Raw genomic sequence first — 20355 nt, 5'->3', positions numbered from 1 at the left:
TGGGCAATCTACTACCGTACTGACGGGCTGGCTTGACGAAAGCCAGTGGATCTGGTCTGCCCATACTGCTTCAGAAAGAAGCATTTGGATACCTCCATCTGGTATGACATCCATCCGACCGTGTATATATTCAAATAAGCACACTCTATGTGTTGCACATGGATGATCCACCGCCAAATCTCCGAGAGCGCAGGCCGTCGGAAAGCCTCGGGCTCGGGACGGCACAGGGAGGCCACCAGTCTGGTGGCCGCGGGCAGGTGGGTGCTGTCGGACAGGTCGATACGCTTGACCGCTTTGCGAATGTACGTTGTGACGTTGCAGGTCAGGTGCTGCGATCTCCTCATGAAGCTGTCGAACTTTTGTAGCTTGGCCATGCTCTCAGTCCTGTCCCAGCCGCCGCCAAATAACGGGAAGACCAGTTTTGGTCTACGACATTGCCACACTGTAATGAGATGACCCCAGAGTCTTAGCAGACGATTACTTTGACAGTAGCCAGTCTGCCACACAGGTAGCTATCTTCCAACAATCCCACGTGCGCCCCCTCCGGCGTAGCATTGTCGACGTCGCAGCACTTGCCCATCGAGACCGTCATCAAGCAATTCAAGCGCACACGCGAGTCTTCCTACTCTACGACCTTGGACATCTTTCTAAGGACAGTGAAGCTACTAAGTCCAGCTCAAGTGAAGGGGCAGAAGATCAAGAGGACCGGTGTTGAAAGGCAGGCACAACCACGAACAACGCGCGAAAAGAGTAATCCCAATCAACCTCGGTCTCGTTCCCATTCCAGTTTGTCGGTTTTCATCACCAAGGCATCCTTCACCGGCTGGATCTGCAGCAGAAGTTTCATTAAGCCACCTGGTATACTGAAGAATCTCTTCTCCAACATGCAAGCCTCTATTGAACGATTCGAGTGCTTCAGAGGTCGCGGTGGTGGCATTTCAGACTTTGTTTCTCATTGCAGTCGTTTTCAATCCCAGCCCCTCCCTGTGCCCCACTTACCCCGCCGTCACTTTTGGAAACCCCAGTGAGCGACGCTCTCTTTTATGGACTCTGCTACATTATTGCGACCAGCAACATTGTAATTTCTTGCAAACAGCAGCCGAGGAGAAGGAGTACGACAAGTAAGAAACTGAAAGGAATCTATGCACACCCGTCACGTCTCCTTACTCTGGTTAAGCTACGTCACAGTCAGGTGGGATGTGGTATTTGGTGTTGGCGTGGGATGCGTAGCGAGTCGCGACAGCTATTGACAGGCCATGCATGGGCCGTGTTTGCGCCAGGAACATTCTCCAGGGGCTGCCTCGGAGAAAGTCTGTAGGGCTGGCCTGCTCCGGCTGCCGATGGCCGGGCCGACTCGGATGCGTCTACCTGCAAGCAGCTGCCTTGCACCAACGCCGCTCACCCGATGGTAATCGGGGGCCAGCGCGTGTGATTGCCGCCTTTTGATGGTGACATTCTCATGTATCGTATGGTACTGGACGCATGTATAGAAGCGGGCATCGGTACAAGCTCGCGAGGGGCGGGTGGTTGCCTTTGGATGCGGGTGCAAGCAAGGAAAGACAGGGATGAGCACCAGACGTGCTTTCCGAAATAGAAAGTACCGCAGCCGCGAGCCTTCCTGCAGTCAAGCAAGCAAGAACAGCGCGCTTCATGTCGACGTTCCGCATATGCTCTTTCCGCGTCTATTGCCGCCGTAGACGAGGCGCGCCTCGAGAAGATCGTCCGTCAGCTTACTCCAGAGAATTCTCGCTCCCACTTAACATCATGCAGTTGGGCAATGCAAAGAACAGCGGTGAGTGCGGCGCTTGATATCCACGTTCCACCGACTATACCTCCGCGCCTATTGCCGCCGTAGGCGAGGCTTCGAGAAGGACCAGTGGCTTGACAGCAACCCAATGGGGCTGCGGTCTACATCCTTCAATTACAACATCTTTCGCTCACTGATATTGGTATTGGACTGGCTACCGGAGATTCCTTGGCTTTCACAGATGATGGTTTATAGTGTCCATATGGATTCGTCGCACGCACGCGATGGCTGCTACCGTATCCCTTTAGATATGGTGGTGCAAATAGCTCTCGAAAGATGCAAGAGGGTTCGTATCAATTATGTCTTGGATGGCATTAGGTGACATTGGGACTTCGTGTAAATATATGAACTGCCAACATGCATAAGGCTGGTGTAATGGTTCAACCTGTCTGATGTATGCGTAGGGCAAGTTTACTAGCCAAGTATCTCGTGTCGGTTGAAGCGTCAGCATCGGCAGGTCGATGGCTTTTAGAATGCTGTTCGACCTGACCAGAGAGAGTCCGACCCACGCTGCACGTCATATTCACATTTGGCAAGGAACAATTTGTGGGAGGTGCTGACCAGACAGGATACCTAACCAATAGCCGGCAACCATTGTCCCAATGCGACATCTCTGCCTTCTAGGTGCCTAAGTACTTCGAAAAGTCACCGAACAAAGTGGTTCGTCCGTCTCGCGATGACAGCTATCTTCCATCTTCAAACTACCTGGTCTTGCACAGAATATAAATATCTATCAAATAATCAGAATCTGAACGTCATGAACTCCTCCCGAGAAAAGACATGTGAAACCCTCTGGAGTTTACCAAGCAGTTACCAGATACTCTACATCCAGTGATGCCCGGCATTTAACCAGGCCCCGGTCCCGTCCGTCTTGCACTCACCAGACTGGCCCCGCCACCAACGTACCAGTCTAGGTGATGAATCCGCGAGCAAAACTTGCTGCGTCTAAATTGTATTTTCTCGGCATCCAATATTATTATTCGATTTATTTTTTTCTTGTTTGGGCTTCAAGTTGTGAAGTCTTCAGCAATGGATGGCGCTTCGGATCGTTCCGTGTGTAACGGGTAAGTGTACCTCGAGATTCAAATTTCCTCCATGTTCACCCCGTATTCCAACCCGTGCCCGATTGGGATTTGGCAAAACTCTCCTTGCATATCCCTCCACCGTCGAAGCCAGTAGCTCATCTCCATCTTGCTCATTTTTGAGCCGTTAAGATGATCATCTTCGATGCGAAAGTCCGCCCATCTACGAAGATCCCAGGTTTAGAACGCCAATTGCACCACTTGGACCACATCCCAAACTAACTATCGATATTTCCAGAGAAACCCCACACAAGCACTGGCACGCTGTTGCCAAGAAGAATAAGTCGCCATCTGAGAAGTCAATGTCTCGCAAGGCGGTCAAAACGTACCTGTCGACCTCGAACGAAGGCGGCGACCCCGTGACTGCCATGGCCCTCCGACCTGGCTCATCATCAGAAAAAAGCAGCGCCGACCGGCAGGCCAGAGTTCAGCATGAGATGGATGCAGCACTGAGGAAGATGAATAAAACTCAGTGATATCTACGCGTAATATAAAGCGCTTGCAGGTAAGTGTCTGGTAAGCATCTTGTGGCAGTTGGATGTAACTAATGAGCAACAAGTGCAAGGTTCAAGTGGGACGAAAAGTTCCGACGCCCAGGGAGTGGGGGATGCTAGCCCGTCAAATAAGGTTGGCTTAACGGCGGCCCACACCATCGGCTCAGGTACAGTGCCCTAGCACGCTCTTTGGATCCGTCGGGCGGGATCTTGCTCTTATAGACTTTGGATGAAGGCATTCGGAGGTATGCATCTCGGGCGCGACACATGATGGATGTCTGACAAGGTCACGATGGGCGGCTGATCATGGCGAATGTATGTAGCTACGTAGCGGTAGCTGAATGCGAAATCAGACGGAATATTGTGTTGGCCTGTAACAAGAATCAGTACAGTAGCTGCTAGTAATTAGGGTGGGTGCATGGGAGTCGGCGGGCAGGGCGGGAATATTCTCCGATGTTACGTGTTTGCCTGAGCCGCTCCTCGCCCTTTGTTCCGGAGCAGCCAGATTTTTCCTATCCAAGCTTATGGCAAGTGACACTGTACATACTTGCTATTATAACTCCAAGCACCCCGCGCAGGCTAACTACTATATCGGATTTTTACCTCGAGGACTACACTCTAGGAACCCTCTTCTTGAACATTTCCTTTTTGGCATGCGGCCAATCACTGTTGCACCTCCCCACCCACACCGCAGGACACATTCAGGCCGCCCGCCCTCCCTTGTCGACAAGGGTTCGTTTTGCCTGGATTCCCTCCCCCTGGCCTTCTTGTTGATTGACCACACTGGGAAAAGAGGAAGAATGCAATGTTGATCATGTACATGTATGGCACGAGGAACTCGAGGTGCTTGCGTGTCAAAGGTGGCAGGGGTTCGGAGGGAGCGATAGGTTGTTGCGGCTAACATATTTCGCTCCCCATCTAAGTATGTATGTAATGCATGGTATGTTTGGACCCTTGTCATTGTCGCTCAGTTTGTGTGAGGGCTTGCAGCAACGACCGATCATTGGGCTGCCAGCTAGCCGTTGCCCCTCATAAGAAGTCTAGCAGCGAAGACGGACGATTGATCCTTGCCATTACAGCCCGGCTTGTATGAGGGCTTGCAGCAACGACGGATGATTGGCCTCTCATGCTGGCCGGCCTGCTTGTTAGTAATGATACCTGAATTTGGCGTCGCTGCTACTATACTTTCCGGAGTCTGCGAAGCCAACACTCGCATCAGGTAGCCAAAGGTCAACGAAAGTAGCAAGCGATTAGGGGTGCACACCGGATCGCTGTCGTTGGACTTTGGCGTTGCCTAAGTACCTTCTTCCATGGTCCGCAGGCGCACCATGGCTTCCCCGAGTTTTGATTGGCTTCTGCTTGCCTGGCCGAGCTCTGATTGGATCGACATTCTCACCTTACACAAAAACATCATCATGCAAGTGTGCGGTATACATTGGCCCTTCAACCCTCTAATCCCGTTGACCGTCTGACCCCCTTCACTTTGCTTGAGTAGAACACACGTATATAAAAAGGATCCATATCCAGATGTAATAAAAGTCTAAACGGACCATCCTCCGCAGTTAGAATGCATATACCACATGATCGAAAGCTAGGTACGGACCCGACACTCAACTTAGCCCCGACCCCGTCACCCCAACTGCACCTCACATAGACCGCATCAGCAACCCATACGAAGGTCTACATCGTAACCATTTTATCAGTATCCAAGCTTGTTCATCAATTTTCTGGATTTGTATATACACCTTTTTAGGCCTGATCGCGAACTCCCTTCGGACTTTTCCATCTGCAACGGGTATGCAAACCCTGTGAGGGTCATATTTCTTACCTTACCTTCCCTTCTTTCCAACTCCTGCCGCAACTGTTTTCCGCTCCACCTGGTGCTATGACAACATGAATACTTCGGGAGACTTTCCATATATTAAGACCCCCGAATGCACGACGACAAGTATACGACTTGAACCTGGGCTTATCTGTTTACATATATCGCCAGAGAAATCACGATGCCCTCATCTAACAGTTCGATGTCCCGCAAGGCGGTCAAGTCCTTCATGTCGACCAAGAACGAAGGCGGGGACCCAGTCACTGCCCGAGGTCTCCGACCTGAGTCCTCAAAAAAGAGCACCTCCGACCGGCAGGCCAAAGTTGAGCGAGACGTCGCGGCGGCCCTCGCAAAGCTCAACGGGACCTCTGCCTAGTCCCAGAAACCAATTTATACCTTGAGGTGAAGGGATACACTTCCCAAGATCATGTGAGCGCTTCAATCTCTGTAAAAGTCACAAGCCTGCAGGTAACAGGCAGTGTTACTGACAGAAAATACGCACACAGCTAGTGAGACGAACCCTGAGCGACACACAGCCCACTTACCTAAACCGTCCAGGCACTCTTTTCTGATTCGCTACCCGACCCGCCGCTATGGAAACGTGGGGTGAGCCCACCCGACAAGGTTAAGCTTGATCGGTTCCACCATCACTAAAAATTGAGACAGGGGCCTAACGGCTTAGCGACCGACGTACATGTTCGTGCCAGGTACATCTGCCCTCGTCCGATTCGAGCGACCGATGCGCAAGAGGTACCTGGTGTCGTGCCGTAACATGCCCCCAAGCTGCAAGAGCTGGACACAACATTCTGTTTCTGCATCTCCACAGATCTCAGAGTACTTTGAAGACAGGGCCGGCCAGACTTAGCAATTGGAGAAGACCCTACGAAATTTGTTTCCTTCCACATTTCCTTGGCTGGGCATTCTGAGAGAGGGTACTGCAGAATTGATGATATACGAGATTTGGAGGAACATGGACACACAACTGGCCCCTACCTTTCCCCTTTCTTTTTATAACCGTTTCTTTCTGGACTTCGCCCACAGGCGTCTCACACATCATGTCCCACGACGGCTGCAAAGCAAAATGATGGCTTTCTACAATTGTAGAAATCGAAGGGCATATGTATCATTTCCTGCTTTCTTTCCTCTCCCCCATTTCCCATTTATTTTCGTTCTCTTTCTTAGCAAGTATCCCAGGGTTGATGGCGATGATGCTTATGGGAAAAACTCCGTGTAGGGAGGGGTATTAGTGGCATTCGGAGCAAGATCAGAACACAGAGAGCAGACGGGTGCAGCCGATTCGCTGTCGTGAGCTCCCTTGTAGCTGCACCAACGAAGTTACGACATCACGAAACAACGACGGGAAGACGTCATGCACGAGGAGATGCCAAGGAGGGAAAAAGGATTGGATCTTTAGAGACTACATTTATTTCACTGTTTCAATACACATTTCCTCTGAAAAGGTTACGACATCACGATTCGAATGACAGAAAACGATGAGTGCTTGCAGGCGTCGCAAAAAATTGGGAATCGGGTCTTCAAACAATTACATTTTCCCATTGCTTTTGTTATAATCACATCAAGACAGGCGAGTGGTCTCAATATATTTCCTTGTTTGTCTGTCCCTCGATCCAGGCCCGAGCCTTTTCCCAATCTCTCTCAAACCAAACCCGCAAGATCGGGCGCAGTATCTGTCTGGGGTATCTCTATCGTATCTTATCTTTCACCAACCCAAAAACGCCATGCCATGTCATGCCGTGCAAACTGTGGCTCTTGGACAGACAGGCCTCTCGCTCGCTCGCTCGCTCCGTACTGTAGTAGTAAGCCGCGTTTTCCTCCTCGGGGGTATCACAAAGTGTCCGCATTCCTGTTTCATCATACAAATCTCGTCCCTCATCTAGTAGGCCTGATGAGGGAGAGAGCCCAACCATAATACAATAACAATAACCTTCAGCGTCTTCATCAGAAGCTGTCGCCAATCCGCAGCACATACGGCAAATCCACCCCGTCCTCCCGCCGCGACAGCCTAATAACGCTGTTCTCGCTGTTCTGACTGGCGGATCTCCGTAAACTACTCCCGTCGCTTGCGCTCCCGCTCCTGCCGCCGCCGCCGCCAAAGGTGCTCGGCGAGTAGGGCGGCCGCGTCTGCGCGAAGCTGTTGCCGCTGTGGGTGCTCGAGCTCCGCGACAAGCCCCGCAGCCGGCCGCCGATGATACCGGGTGTGATGATGGACCGCGAGCCGCCGCCCGCCCGCGAGCTCATCGGGGTCGACGGGGCGGTGCCGTACTGCCCCCGCGAGGCCCCAGACGAGTTCCGCGCCACCATGACGGGCCGTTTCTGTTTCGGCAGCGCCCGCGGCGAGGTGACGCGGCTGACGGGCGTCCGCACGCTGGACGAGCTGGCCATGCTGTGTATGCTGCCGCCCTCGGGCGTGGTGGGGCTCGACTCGCGGGGCGCGTCGTCGTCGATGTTGCTGTGGCTGTCGGTGTACATGCTGTTGGCGTCGTTCTCGTCCATGACGTTGAGGGCGGACGGGTCCAGCGGCTGCATGCTGCGGAGCACCTCGGCGAACAGGTGCATCAGGTCCCGGAACGCCGCGTTGGACAGGGGCCGCGGGAGAAGCGCCCCCGCTCGTAGGCGTCGAGGAAGTCGGAGACGTTTCGCGTGGACGGGATGGCGCCGAGCGACGTCAGGTGGAGGACGTAGTCGCGCAGGCTCATTTGCGGCGCGCGCTGCAGCATGGCCACCGCTTCGGGGTCGAACGCGGGCAGCTCGGGCGAGGCGAAGCGGTCGGGCGGGGCCTGCGAGACGGCCTTGGCCTCGATCAGGTTCGGCAGCTCGGACAGGACGGTGCTGTACTGCAGGTTGGGCAGGTCGGGCGAGTTGGGGCTGCCCCAGCCGTTGTGCTCGATCTCGCCCCAGACGGGCTTGGTCGGGGGCAGCGCGATGCCCATCTTGCTCTCGACCGTCCGTGACTTCTTCAGCGTGGGCCAGGAAAACGGTGATCGGCGCAGCTTCTCGTTCCCGACATCGTTGGTCTTTTCGTTGTGGTGTTGGTCGAACTCGTTGTCCTCCTCCGCCAATACGCCCAGACCGAAGGGCTCTTCGTTGGGTCCGGTGACTTTCGGTCGGGCCTCCCAGGCGATGGCGGCGCTCCTGCCGACCTCCTTGGCAATCATCTGCCGGACCTGCTTCTTGACATCGCCCTTGCCGATGGGGATCGTGTTGCGCGGGATGGCGGCGAGGACGGTCCGCGTGATGTAGAGCCGCAGGAAGTAGACAAAGAGGACGATGATGACGGAGACGAGGTAGACGCCCGAGATGATGATGATGTTGGAGTACTGGAAGGTGAACAGGTAGGCCTGGCGGATGATGTCGCCCGGCACCGCGAGCAGCAGCGCGACCAGGATGAGCTGGAAGAGAAAGTAGAGCGAGTTGTAGAAGATGCGAAAGGCGGTATGCAGTTTTGCTTTTGACTGCGCCATGGTGGTTGCTGCGGTCCGTCGCTGGCCGTCAACATATTATTATTAGGGATTTTCGCACACACAACAAGGTATATCGTGGGCGAGCCTTGTTTATTAAATTAGAAGGGAGCTGCCGGCTGGACCGGTTGGCGATCTCGAAAGTCGATGGCGGCTGGGTAATTGAAGGACGGAATCATCGCATCCTATCAATCAATTGCGTGATTAGGACCAAGACATCTCGAGTCTCGCGGTCAGTCAGGCCGCAACGAAAAGAGGGACAACAGGAAAGGGAGATGACGAAGCCGTGGAAGCAGCAAAAGAGAAGGGGAGGGATCGTGGAGTGGGAAGGCCCCCAGCGGAGCTTTAAATTAGATGCTGGGGCGCCGGGAATTAGCTGCCCCGCTCCAACATGCAGGTTGCCTGCACCCTGAGGTCAGACATGTCCAACTGGAATGGTTGCCTCGTAATGTCGTGGCTGGCATGGGACGCCCTACAGCACATTTATCGTCGCCCGGATTCCTGATGGTGTACCAGGGATCTAATCTGAGAGATAAATATATTACCGATCGAAAGTATCAACATCCTTGGCTTGAATGGCGCACGATTCCAGAAGCCGTCTATTTATAATCCCCTGTGGAAATGGTCCAGAAGGCTGCCGTGCAACCGTGGCAACCCACTAGAACATTAGCCGTAAACATTCTATTTCTTTCACAGCATCAATCTTCAACAGGTGTAACTTGTCGGCGATCAATATTCAATAATTGAAGCAGACGAGTTTCATACTCAATTCATAGTTTTCTGATTACGAATCATGATCTATGTTCCATCTACCCCCTTCGAACTACAGCAATAATATTCGGCACTCATCTTTGCCGAGGTGGTACAGATGCGACCCGCCTGTGGCTTTGACCTCCAGTGGCTTTCACCGAAAACCAACCGACAGTAACGGTGAAAGAAACTGACATTATGCTACACGAATGTTTTTGCCGATTTGGCCAGTATCTGCCTGGAAAGTCCATGATGCGTTGGGTCACCTGCAACCTGAGAGGTGTACCCAAACGCCCGACGCCGACTTTGGACTATGCAAGTGTGACAAGGCTATTGGCTCCTGTCGCCAAAGCCGGGCACTGCATCTCTCTTCTGGGCGAGCAGCTCCATCTGCCGTGTTGGCGAAATGCTGTTGCTTTGTTGCGTGAAGCGCCATAGCTCGGGCAAGCGCCGAGAGACTTTCGTGTGCCACTAGCTCACTTGCTTCATCTCGGGCTGCTTTTCCTCTGCTCGCTTCTGCTGTCGCTCCTGTTGCCTCTCCTGCGGCCGCTCCTGAGGCTTCTCTACAGGAGGTGCCGGGACGGCCTTCTTCGTCGCCTCCTTGGCTAACCGGAGGTCGGTCCGGCTGAGACGCAGATCCGTGCTGTACTGCTCAAACGCACCGACGACGGTGTCGAGAGCATCCTTGAAAGCGTCCAGCATTTCCTCCACGGGCTCGCATTGCCGGCTGCCCTCCAGGTCGGTCCAGTGGATGACGAGGTTATCGCGGAAGATCTCCAGCTTCTTAATCACGGTGGTCAACGTCCGGATAATAGCCGGGACATCGCGGTGGACGTTTCCGTAATTATCCTCGCTCAAACTCGAGACAGCCAGTTGGGACAGGGTATACGCGGCGTTGATGTAGATGCTGGCCTCTCCGTGCGGAGTACCAAGGACGGCAGTGGCAAGGCGGCGCGAGAAGAGCTGCTTGAAGGGCCATCCAATAGGGTACTGCAGAAGCCACAAGAAGATGTTGGTCCACATAGCAGCAATGCCGTTGGGGTTCGCGTACTGTTGCTGCTCCTTGGTCAGAAGGGAGTCCCGGAGCTCGGTGATCGTCTGCTTGGCCAGGGGCCCGATCTCGGCGGGTTTTCTGCCCGGGGACCTCATCTTCTTGCCAACGTAAGTGCCCACCGAATCTCGGAATGTCTTGGGCGCCGGTGCATCCTGCCAGACCATGGCCGACACGGGAGGCTCGACGAGGCGAGTGGGGGGTGGGGCGGCAGCATCCTTGTTTACGGCGGCGGGCGGAGGAGCTGGCGGCTTGCCGTACTCATCGATGCGCTTCTCAATCTGCTTGATGGTGTCGAGGCAAATCACATAAAGTTGCGACCACATTGGACCATCTTTGCGATCAATGTCCTCAAAGATGCCCTTGCGGCGGGCATCAAAGTCTCGGGCAATCAGAGCCGTCTCCCAGATAGCAAATGCCTAGTCATGTTAGCAACTGCAGGGGAAATGTTGAGCGCAGAGGACACATACCTGGTTACGGGGCTTCTTCGCCTTCAGGCCATTCAAGAGACTGCCGTTGGGGTCCTTGGACTCGGCAGTCAAGGGTTGCCCGTTCTTGATGGGCTCCTTGGCCAGGCGCAGAGTCAAGGTCGCGTTGCCAAAGTTCCAAAGCAGGCACAAGAGGAAGCCTGCCAGGATGGATCGAAAGAGCATCCAGACGCTCCACGGGCCGCTGGCCGGGGGAATGTTGGTCTTGGGGAGATTGTAGAGCGGGCGGAAGAGGGTCATGGTCCACCACCACGCAGTGCGGCGGAAGAAGAGGCTGTAGAGCGTGAGGTAGTTGGCCAGACAGACGCCAATCGAGTTGGTGGCAGCACGCATGACGAGTCGCGGGGCGCACTTGACCAGCTTCTCGAAGGGATCCTCCTTGGACGCCGGCTGTCCGTTGCCATTCTCTTTCTCCTCCGACTTGGCCTTGATGGACCCCAGCAGCAGCCGGTCGTAGTCGAGAGCCGAGTGCATGATGCCCTCAAAGATGCCCAGAAGAGTCAGGCTGACAGTGTAGAACAAGGCGCGCTCGTTGAGGCGCGCTCGGCCGCTGTGGTAGGTGATCCATTGGAGGCCGGCATGCTCGCCAACGGAGTAAAGGTACACCTGGCTGAAGGAGAAGGCGGAAATGGCGTAGGTAAGGATGTTCTCGCACGTCTCGAGCGTGAGCGCATACTGGCGGAAGGTCTGGAAGCCCGAATTGGAGGTGCGCAGGCCGATGTGAGGGTGGGCTATCCGCAGAATGACGATGAAGAGCGCCGAGCCGAAGATGGCCAGGGTTCGCAGGCCTGCTATGCCCAGCGGAAACCAGGACCAGATTACGGAGGTCCAGCTAGAGAGTGTGAGGGATTCGGCGTAGGAGATGGCGAGGACGACGAGGAGGGTCGAGGCGAATCGTCGTTGGAGGCATGGTTGGAGGAAGTCCTTGTAGGGCGCCCTTCGCACCACCGGCGCAGGCATGGTGGCAATTCCCGTCTGTCTGTCTTCGTGTTTGATTGATTATCGTGGGTTCATATCGATCGGTCGAGTCGCGTAGGGAAGGGCAGTTTGGGGCAGCAGACTGGAGGGCGGGTGCGCGAGTCCAGCTGTGGATTTTATAGAATCGTTGGCAGCGGGCGGGCCAAGATGGGCAAAGTAAATAAAAAGATTCCAGCACATGGAGCATGGAGCTTTCAAAATGTTAAGGTGCAGCTGCAGCAACACCTGCTAGCAGCTAAGGCATGAGGCGCTAAGCCACAAACGGTTAGGCGTCCCCAATGCTGTCTTTCAGTGCTGGCAGTTCTGATGATGTGGCTGACAGCGACAACCACTGCATACCCGGGGCATTATGCCGAAATGCATTGCACTATATATAAAGACGGTTCAGTATGAATTTATGACTCTAATCCCAAGGCATCTACTAAGGCGGTTATGCAGCATTATCATGGCGGATACAAGTATGCAGTTGCGCATTTCCCGTTTCTGTCTGCCTGATTAGTGTGGCCGTGTACAGCACATTACGTAGCGTCCCTGCGCAATCAATCTGGGCAGTCACCAGTCACCTGAACCAACCACCAGCCCGAGATAAGCCGAACCGCTGATTGTCAATCATCAACTTTCAACATCAACAACGACGAGGTGCATCATTTGCTTGCTTTCTTTCTGCCACGACCAATCAAATTCCATCTCTCTTTTGTCATAAAACCCCCGATCCCGCTCTCTACAGCGAAAACCGCCAGCGATGTCGTTTGATCAACTCTCCAACCTGGAGTCCGGCGGCGGCGGCCGTCGGTCAGGCAACAGCAACATCAACCGCAGCGGCGGCGCCTACAGCGACTCCCCCGAGTTCTCGCGCCTGAACCAGACCCTCACCAATTCGCTCTTCCACCTGCAGGGCAACAACGACAAACTGCGCACCGAGATCGACCGCCTGGGAACGAGGCAGGACAAGCCGAGATTGCGAGAACGGGTGCAGGCCCTCCTCGAAGAATCGCGCGACCAGTTCAAGGAGGTGGGCGAGGGCGTCAAGAAGCTGCAGACGTGGGACGACCCCGTGGGCATCACGCCGACGCAAAAGTACCAACAGCAGAAACTGGCCCGCGACTTCGGCGCCAGCCTGCGCGAGTTTCAGGGCCTGCAGCGCACCGCCCTCGAGAAGCTCAACGCCAGCGTGACGGCCGCCAAGGCCGCCGCCCACGACGAAGCCCAGTCCCCGAGCGCCGAGCACTTCCACGGCAGCGGCGAGCAGCTGCAGCAGCTCCAGCAGCAGGAGCAGGCGCACCTGGCCGCGCAGGACGAGGTGGACTTCCAGGACGCCCTGATCCAGGAGCGCGAGGACGAGATCCGGCAGATCGAGGAGGGCGTGACGGACCTCAACACGCTCTTCAAGCAGGTGGCCCAGATCGTCGGGGAGCAGGGCGAGCAGCTCGAGACCATCGAGACCAACGCCATCAACGTGCGCGACGACACCCGCGGCGCCGACGTCGAGCTGCGCAGCGCGGCCCGGTACCAGAAGAACGCCCGCAGCAAGGCCTGCTGCCTGCTGCTCATCCTGGCCGTCATCTTGACGATTGTGCTGCTGGCCGTGTTCTTGGGTTGAGAGTGAAAGAGATGGGATTGATACCCGCCTACTGCTGGTTGGAGGAAAGGGAAGGTATACGGCAATGGCATTCATGGTGTTTGTGGGCGTTTATTCAAGTTGAGCGTATTTTGTTTATAGGACCTCGTTTAGTAAATTCGCAACGCAAGTGTTCAAGATGCAAAATCAGCCGGTAGAATTACCATTCTACTGTCATCCATACCGGTTACTCCGGCGGAAACTGGCAAACTTGTATAACAAGTTGGTGTATGCGGTTAGCCTATCGAAATAACCATTTATTCTCTCGTGTTGACACTCCATCCCACGGGTCACTGGCCACTGCAACGCAGTACCTCAAAGTAATGTTGAAATCAGGATCCCCCGCTTATGTACATCAGAATAGCTTCTCCCAGTCCTTGTGTCCCGTCTTAGACTTTGGGGCTACGATCATGGGGGCTATGCCCTTGCACTTCTCCATGGGCTCCTGCTTGAGCGGCATCACCAAGCTCAGCACCTGCCCGAAGGCAAAGTGCGCCGCCGCCGACGAAAGCCAGTACAGGTGGAGCGCCGCCGGCATGTCCATCAGGACGAACGTCGCGAGCGGCATGACGTAGATGATACCGCGGTACAGGCCCCGGGTCATGAGCCGCGGGTTGAACTTGGTCAGGTCCTCCTGGGGCGACTGGCGCCACCACTGTCCGAAGAGGGCGGACCGCGCGGCCTGGTTCTTGGGGACCAGGTTGAGCATCAGCATACCCACGAGGGCGACGGGCAGGATGTGGTAGGGGTCGGCGGCGGTCAGGTCGGTAAACCAGAGCGCGCCCTCGGTGGCCAGCGATGGGTCCAGGGCCGTGTTGGTAGGTCCGACGGCTGCGGAGGCCGCAGAAGAAACATCGGCTAGAGACGTATCGACGGCAGTACTGACTCCTTGGGCGACAGGACCTCCTGTGGTCGGTGTGGCGACTGCTGCAGCATTGCTTCCATCAGCAGCAACTTGGCCGGCAGCCGATTCGGCATCAAGGCTCTTCTCGCCCGTCAGCAACCCCAGCAGCACGCCTTTCTGCCCTCCGCAGACTCGGCGGATGCCATCAAGGGCCAGGAGCCAGACAGGAAAACTGGTGATGCTGAGGTAGAACCTCCACTGCCGGAGCCCCAGGGCAGAATATATTAGGTTCTGGGTCGTCTTGAGGCGGTCTTCGACCTTGGCTTTGGCCTTGGAGGTATCTGTCCGCTCACGGATAATGACGTCTCTGATGATCCTCTCGCGCCAGGCTTGCATCAGAGGCTCAACCCGCTTGCGCCGCTGCAGGAGCTTCTGGGAGTAGGCGCTGAAAGGGAGCCGGAAGACGGCATTGACCGAGACGGCGATGAGGGGGATGACTACCGCCCATGGCAGGCCGGTGTAGGCGTGAACCCCTAATATGAGGTCCTGGGTGCCTTGGACGGCCGTCAGGACGGACTCGGTGAAGATTGTGCGATGCCTTGGACGGCCAGGTTGTTGTTGTAAGTGAGCCGCAGCATTTAGGCGTTTGAGTGGTGAGTGTGGGTGGGTGAAGCTGCTGCACGGGCGCTTGAGCAGCGCAGATGCAGTGGTCGCCTGAGCGAAATGTCGTTGTAGATGAAGACTCATGATGCTACATCGTCAGAATGGGCCAATGAGATTTACAGGTGCGGCAGTTACGAATTGACCTTGGAGCTGCGCCTTCCATCACAAGATTGAGGCAGCTGATCCCGTTCCTACAATGAGAATCTCTCGCCTATCCCAATCCCAGGCACAGGGTCCAGTTGATCTTGACTGGCCCGTGCTTTCTCGAGTACCACCAAGAAGGGCTTTGACAAAGCTGTCTGTGTTATGTTCCTCGTTTAAGGTACTTAGCACTCACGACGCTGCGAAGAACACATATTTTTGGCATATGGTTATAATGTCTATGTATACTAATGCACAACTCAAATGTCTCTTACATATACAAGCAAACAGTGAATTCTCTGGATGATATCCCAGTAGATTCCAAGAGTTGATGACCAAGCCACAGCACCCCACCAAGGCCTTGACAGGCGACTCGGTTTTAGCGAGCGAGCTCCCCTGTACCCAATCTGCAGCAGGTGCATTGACAAGTGGGACGTGACGTGTGAGCCCGGCACCCGGCGAACGGAATGCTGGCTTCTGGGCAGGGACACACCATTTTCGTCCCATCCTTGACTTGATGACAGCGTAAACCTCTCTAGTTTATTTGGACTGACCACTCCCCGACACACTCTCTCCGACTTGTCCACGTCTCCTTCCTTCCTTGACTTTTCCTCCCGACAGCCAGTACATCCAATCGATGGGCGACAGCGATCACTGCACCCCAGCCTGAACAGGCACGACCGACCCTAATCGTTCCGTCCCCCGCCTTTTTTGTGTGCGCCCGAACCCGAGCTTCACGATCGAGCAACGCACGCACCGCACAGCAGTTTGTGGGATCCATTCGCTACTAAGGTCGACCTTCCCCCAAAACCCCGCCGCCTGCCACTTCACGACAATTCCCCACTGCGTGTGGTCTGGTCTACTACGAACGAATTCCATACGAAATGGCGCTGGCGACGGCAGTCTACACGCTCCTTGCGTTCGCCTGCACGCCCTTGGTCGGCCTGCTGCTCTGGAACTACGGCGTGCCGGTCCTGTTCCACACCCTGGCCAACACCGTCGGCACCACGCTGGGCTGGTACTTGCGCAAGAAGACCGACGGGCGCCGCTCCCTCATACTCCGCCTCACCGACGACGACGAGAAGGCCTACGCCGAGAACCGGTCAAGGAGCAAGAGCGGCAGCAGCAGCAGCAGCCTCGACAACGACTGGGAGAACATTGAGAAGTCGGTGCTGGGCGCCTCCCCCAACGGCGACAAGGGCGAGCAGGACTGGGACGGCATCGTCGGCTTCTTCCACCCCTTCTGCAATGCCGGCGGCGGTGGCGAGCGCGTGCTGTGGGCGGCCATTCGCGCGACGCAGAAGCGCTGGCCCAAGGCCAAGTGCGTCGTCTACACGGGCGACCACGATGTGAACAAGGAGAAGATGCTCATCCGGGTCGAGAACACCTTCAGCATCCACATCCACCCGCCCACCGTCACCTTCCTGTACCTGTCCACACGACACTGGGTTCTCTCCTCGACATGGCCGCACTTCACCCTTCTTGGCCAATCTCTTGGGTCTCTGGTGCTGGGTTGGGATGCCTTTTCTCTGCTGGTGCCCGACATCTTTGTCGACACCATGGGATACTCCTTCGTCCTCGGCCTCAGCAAGCTCTTATTTCCTCAGATGCCCACCGGCGCCTACGTACACTACCCTACCATTTCGACAGACATGCTGGACTCGCTGGATCCTACCAAGGCCAACGGAGATAAGGGGGTCAATGCCGGCCAGGGTACTGGTTTCCGAGGCAAGGCCAAGATGTTCTACTGGAAGCTGTTTGCATCGACCTACTCTTGGATGGGCGCCTCGGTCGACGTCGTCATGACCAACTCGACCTGGACCCAAGACCACATCCAGAAGATTTGGGGCCCCCGCCGCCAGCACCGGAAGCAGAACCACCCCATCGCCGTCGTCTACCCGCCTTGCGCCGTCAGCGAGCTTGCCGCCCAGATCGAAGTCGACGCCAAGAGCGAGAAGCGCCGCGAAAAGGTCCTCGTCTACATTGCCCAATTCCGGCCTGAGAAGAACCACACCCTCATCCTCGACGCCTTTGCCGAGTTTGTCAACTCCAAGACCAAGGCCTCGGAAGACGCCAAGCTGGTCCTCGTGGGTAGCGTCCGCGACGACACCGACTCGAAGCGCGTCTACCAGCTGCGCCTGCTGGTCAATGAGCTGCAGATCAAGGATCGCGTCATTTTCCAGCTCGATGCCTCGTGGCCCGACATCCTCATGTGGCTGAGCAAGGCCTACGTCGGCGTCAACGGCATGTGGAACGAGCATTTCGGCATTGGCGTCGTCGAGTACCAGGCGGCCGGTCTCATTGCCGTGGTGCACGACAGTGGTGGCCCGAAGCTTGACATTGTCATCAAGGTAGACGGAGAACCCACAGGTACAGTTTTCCCCCTTTTTCCGCATTGACCCCACTCCTGAACATTGGCTAATTGTACCCAGGATTCCACGCCACTACCGCTACCGAATTCGCCCAGGGCTTCGAGAAGGCACTGTCACTACCAGACCCCCTCTCGGTCAGAAAGCGAGCCCGTATTTCGGCCACCCGGTTCAGCGAGGAGGAGTTTGCCAAGAAGTGGCTCGCACAGATGAACCTGTTAGTAGATATCAAGGCCAGCAAGTCTTGAGTGAGAGAGATGGATAGGAGGTGAATTGATGAGCAAGAAGCAGCAAGTGTGTGATTTTGATTTTGGCCGTTGAGCCCCCCAATGCAAAAAGATAGACGGCTGGGCATTTTGATACCCCGGGGTTGCATCGGCGGAATAGATGCAAGATGGTTAGAGGGCGGCGGCAAGAAGCTACTTCGCGTCCAATAGAGATCTTTTGCAAGTGATTGGCGCTCCAGCATGCGCGGGTGAGGTCGAAACCGACTGGTTGCTTTGCACAATGTCTAAGTGACATACATAAGAACTGTAAACTGCCTGGACTGTGTCTGGTGTTGTCGAATAGCCTTGTTGAGTGCTGGGCCGCATCCATTGCCGGCCATTTCCCATCCGTTTACTCTGTTGATTCTGTTGATTCCGTTTACTCTGGCTATTCTATTTACTCCGTCTTACACAATATTTGAAGCATTCGTTACGACACTTGGATAATGCGAGAATCCATGATTATGACAAGGCAGGGCAGTGGAATGGTCTGGGTCTAACGCGTTTGCAGCCCAGCGGCCGCAGTAGACCCCATGTATTGATGGAGCTGTTTATTCTACTGCAGCCTAGGCGTTGAGGGACTCAGATTATTGCAGGTGGCAATTCCCATGTCACAAACAAGGCATATCGGATCACAATGGGAACAATCCCAAAATATGAGGTTCTAGCAAGAAGTTCTCAATTCCTCTTCTATGGTGGCAGCTTAATGCTGCGGGGTGCAGCTCTCATAAGTGTTCGTGAACCCACGTCCCTATCGACGTGGCATGGACGTTTCCGGTGTAATGTGCAATCTTTGCGGTCGTTTGCGCTGAGGGCGCCAGTGTCCATATGTTCGCATCGTGTCTGGATGCGACGTGGGACAGTCTCGATGTAGTGTACAGTTTTGCGGTCGCTTGCGCTGAGAGCGCGTCTGGTGATGTCGCTCTTGCGGGTTTCGTCGAGCAGGTTCGTCTGTGTGTTCGGTCCCGGTCCTCTTGGTCCGGCTCTTACTCGCATAGACCCGACATGACCTTCTCCATGCCCTCCTTCATCTTGCTGTGTGTCTCCAAGAGCTTGATGTGGGCCTTTTCCCTCTGATAAAGACTTGCCCGGAGGACATCATTCTCCTTCTGAAGACGGCCGCTCTTGTCCTCTGCCTCATTGTGACGACGGGCTTCTTCATGAAGACGACGGTTCTCCGCCTCCACCTCGACCAGACGTCGATTCTTCTCCGCTAACTCCGTGTCTTTGGCCTTGTATTTCTTCTCCATCTCACGTAGCTCAGCTTTGGTCGAATCGAGTCTCTCAGATAGGAAGTGGGAAATCTTGGACTGGCGTGTGAGGGCCGTAGCAGCCTTGAGGTCGTCCATGTCGGCTGGGTGGTTAGGCTTCGACTTCTTCCCGAGAGGAGAGGACCCAGAGGCGAGGTAGGGCGCCGGTCTCTTGATGATAGGCGTGCCCAGGACCCTGATCCTGATCTTAGATCTTGATGAGTCCAGGATGCTTGTGTTGGAAGGACAAGACATGGTGGCTTTCTTCGCAGTGTGGCCAGACCGAAGATATCTGGCTACGGGGCCGGATCGGTCGTACCGGAGGGTGACGATGTGGGATTGTGTTCCGTCTTCAGTGTGCTGGGCGGGTTCTTTCTCCGGCTCCCGAATGGCGCTTCCAGATAACATGTCCTGGCTATGTCCTTGATTGCTATGGTTAGCAGGCGTCGCGGAACTTGCACTGAGAAAGTGTTGCGGGAAGCTGCGGGTTGGGCGACACGACACGATGTTGTGGGCGCTTGCAGGTGCTTCCAATGAAGACCCCAAACCCAGGAAAGACGGATGGGGTGTGAAGAGGGCAACGGGAACTCACTTGTTTGACAGCTACCTTCGACTGTATCTACCAGCGAAGGTGCTTGCCACAGAGCAAAGGAAATCTAGCTGGCAGTGTTGATGAAAGTGGCGAGACAGTAATCGCCGAGGCGATTGACAGTAAGATGATGAGATCAAGATTCGCGACAGGAAAGGCAACCTAGCGGCAAAATATGTGCAGCAGGAATGATTCAAGAAATGGATGGTCAAGGAAAAAGTACCATGCCTATGTTGGGATCTTGTAGTGAAGAGGTGGTTGCCGAACCTGGAAAATGCGGCGAACGGTTGGTACAGGCCATGTAGCTGTAAAGTGAAGGTTCAGTGAGCTCGTGTAATTGATAGGGCATATCAGTAACAGAAAGGCACCGGGCTTTTACTTGCGCAAAGCTGTACACAGTTGGATGAATGCAGGTAGGTAAGCGGTATGTGATTGTTCCCCAGGGACAGCCAGTTCCAAGGAACCTTCCCAACCCTGTACAAAGTCATGTCTATCCCGCGCGGCTACCGTTCTAATCCAGCCTGCAAGTGGCAGGTGCTATCTAAGAAATGTGAAGGGTTGGTACTTGTAGCCTCGAAGGCCTCAAGCCCATTGTACCTCTTGCCATATTCAGCTGCCATTGCAGTTGGCTGGCGACCGATACAGGTCTGTCTTCTTGGTTCGT

General features: G+C 55.1%; 10 protein-coding genes across 10 annotated transcripts; 4 read left to right on the top strand and 6 right to left on the bottom strand.

Moving 5' to 3' along the window:
- Positions 1-130: 130 nt before the first annotated feature.
- Positions 131-374, bottom strand: PG985_009719 (uncharacterized protein; the record flags this gene model as incomplete). Its single annotated transcript, XM_066829487.1, is given in 2 exon segments — positions 131-145; positions 159-374. The coding sequence occupies 2 exon segments, from the start codon at positions 372-374 to the stop codon at positions 131-133; spliced, it is 231 nt and encodes a 76-aa protein (XP_066684399.1).
- A 2462-nt stretch (positions 375-2836) lies between these two features.
- On the top strand, positions 2837-3365 carry PG985_009718 (uncharacterized protein; the record flags this gene model as incomplete). Its single annotated transcript, XM_066829486.1, has 2 exons — positions 2837-2871; positions 3128-3365. The coding sequence occupies 2 exons, from the start codon at positions 2837-2839 to the stop codon at positions 3363-3365; spliced, it is 273 nt and encodes a 90-aa protein (XP_066684398.1).
- Positions 3366-4711: 1346 nt separating this feature from the next.
- On the top strand, positions 4712-5581 carry PG985_009717 (uncharacterized protein; the record flags this gene model as incomplete). The annotated part of the gene is made up of 3 exons (XM_066829485.1): positions 4712-4806; positions 5137-5178; positions 5404-5581. 3 exons carry the CDS (start codon positions 4712-4714, stop codon positions 5579-5581), a joined length of 315 nt encoding a protein of 104 aa, XP_066684397.1.
- Positions 5582-7164: 1583 nt separating this feature from the next.
- PG985_009716 (sucrase/ferredoxin domain-containing protein) lies at positions 7165-7752 on the bottom strand (the record flags this gene model as incomplete). The annotated part of the gene is made up of 1 exon (XM_066829484.1): positions 7165-7752. The coding sequence occupies one exon, from the start codon at positions 7750-7752 to the stop codon at positions 7165-7167; it is 588 nt and encodes a 195-aa protein (XP_066684396.1).
- A 29-nt stretch (positions 7753-7781) lies between these two features.
- Positions 7782-8687, bottom strand: PG985_009715 (Sucrase/ferredoxin domain-containing protein; the record flags this gene model as incomplete). Its single annotated transcript, XM_066829483.1, has 1 exon — positions 7782-8687. The coding sequence occupies one exon, from the start codon at positions 8685-8687 to the stop codon at positions 7782-7784; it is 906 nt and encodes a 301-aa protein (XP_066684395.1).
- A 1218-nt stretch (positions 8688-9905) lies between these two features.
- PG985_009714 (uncharacterized protein) lies at positions 9906-11933 on the bottom strand (the record flags this gene model as incomplete). The annotated part of the gene is made up of 2 exons (XM_066829482.1): positions 9906-10904; positions 10956-11933. 2 exons carry the CDS (start codon positions 11931-11933, stop codon positions 9906-9908), a joined length of 1977 nt encoding a protein of 658 aa, XP_066684394.1.
- A 760-nt stretch (positions 11934-12693) lies between these two features.
- Positions 12694-13551, top strand: PG985_009713 (uncharacterized protein; the record flags this gene model as incomplete). Its single annotated transcript, XM_066829481.1, has 1 exon — positions 12694-13551. One exon carries the CDS (start codon positions 12694-12696, stop codon positions 13549-13551), a length of 858 nt encoding a protein of 285 aa, XP_066684393.1.
- A 373-nt stretch (positions 13552-13924) lies between these two features.
- On the bottom strand, positions 13925-15160 carry PG985_009712 (uncharacterized protein; the record flags this gene model as incomplete). The annotated part of the gene is made up of 1 exon (XM_066829480.1): positions 13925-15160. The coding sequence occupies one exon, from the start codon at positions 15158-15160 to the stop codon at positions 13925-13927; it is 1236 nt and encodes a 411-aa protein (XP_066684392.1).
- Positions 15161-16101: 941 nt separating this feature from the next.
- PG985_009711 (uncharacterized protein) lies at positions 16102-17834 on the top strand (the record flags this gene model as incomplete). The annotated part of the gene is made up of 2 exons (XM_066829479.1): positions 16102-17587; positions 17650-17834. The coding sequence occupies 2 exons, from the start codon at positions 16102-16104 to the stop codon at positions 17832-17834; spliced, it is 1671 nt and encodes a 556-aa protein (XP_066684391.1).
- Positions 17835-18542: 708 nt separating this feature from the next.
- PG985_009710 (uncharacterized protein) lies at positions 18543-19510 on the bottom strand (the record flags this gene model as incomplete). Its single annotated transcript, XM_066829478.1, has 2 exons — positions 18543-18774; positions 18843-19510. 2 exons carry the CDS (start codon positions 19508-19510, stop codon positions 18543-18545), a joined length of 900 nt encoding a protein of 299 aa, XP_066684390.1.
- Positions 19511-20355: the final 845 nt, after the last annotated feature.

This window comes from Apiospora marii (assembly GCF_038362585.1).
Source record: "Apiospora marii strain CBS 49790 chromosome Unknown utg000005l_segment0_segment0, whole genome shotgun sequence".
Lineage (NCBI taxonomy): Eukaryota > Fungi > Ascomycota > Sordariomycetes > Amphisphaeriales > Apiosporaceae > Apiospora > Apiospora marii.
Note: the sequence above shows the minus strand (reverse complement) of the source record. Positions and strands in the feature narration are given on the sequence as shown.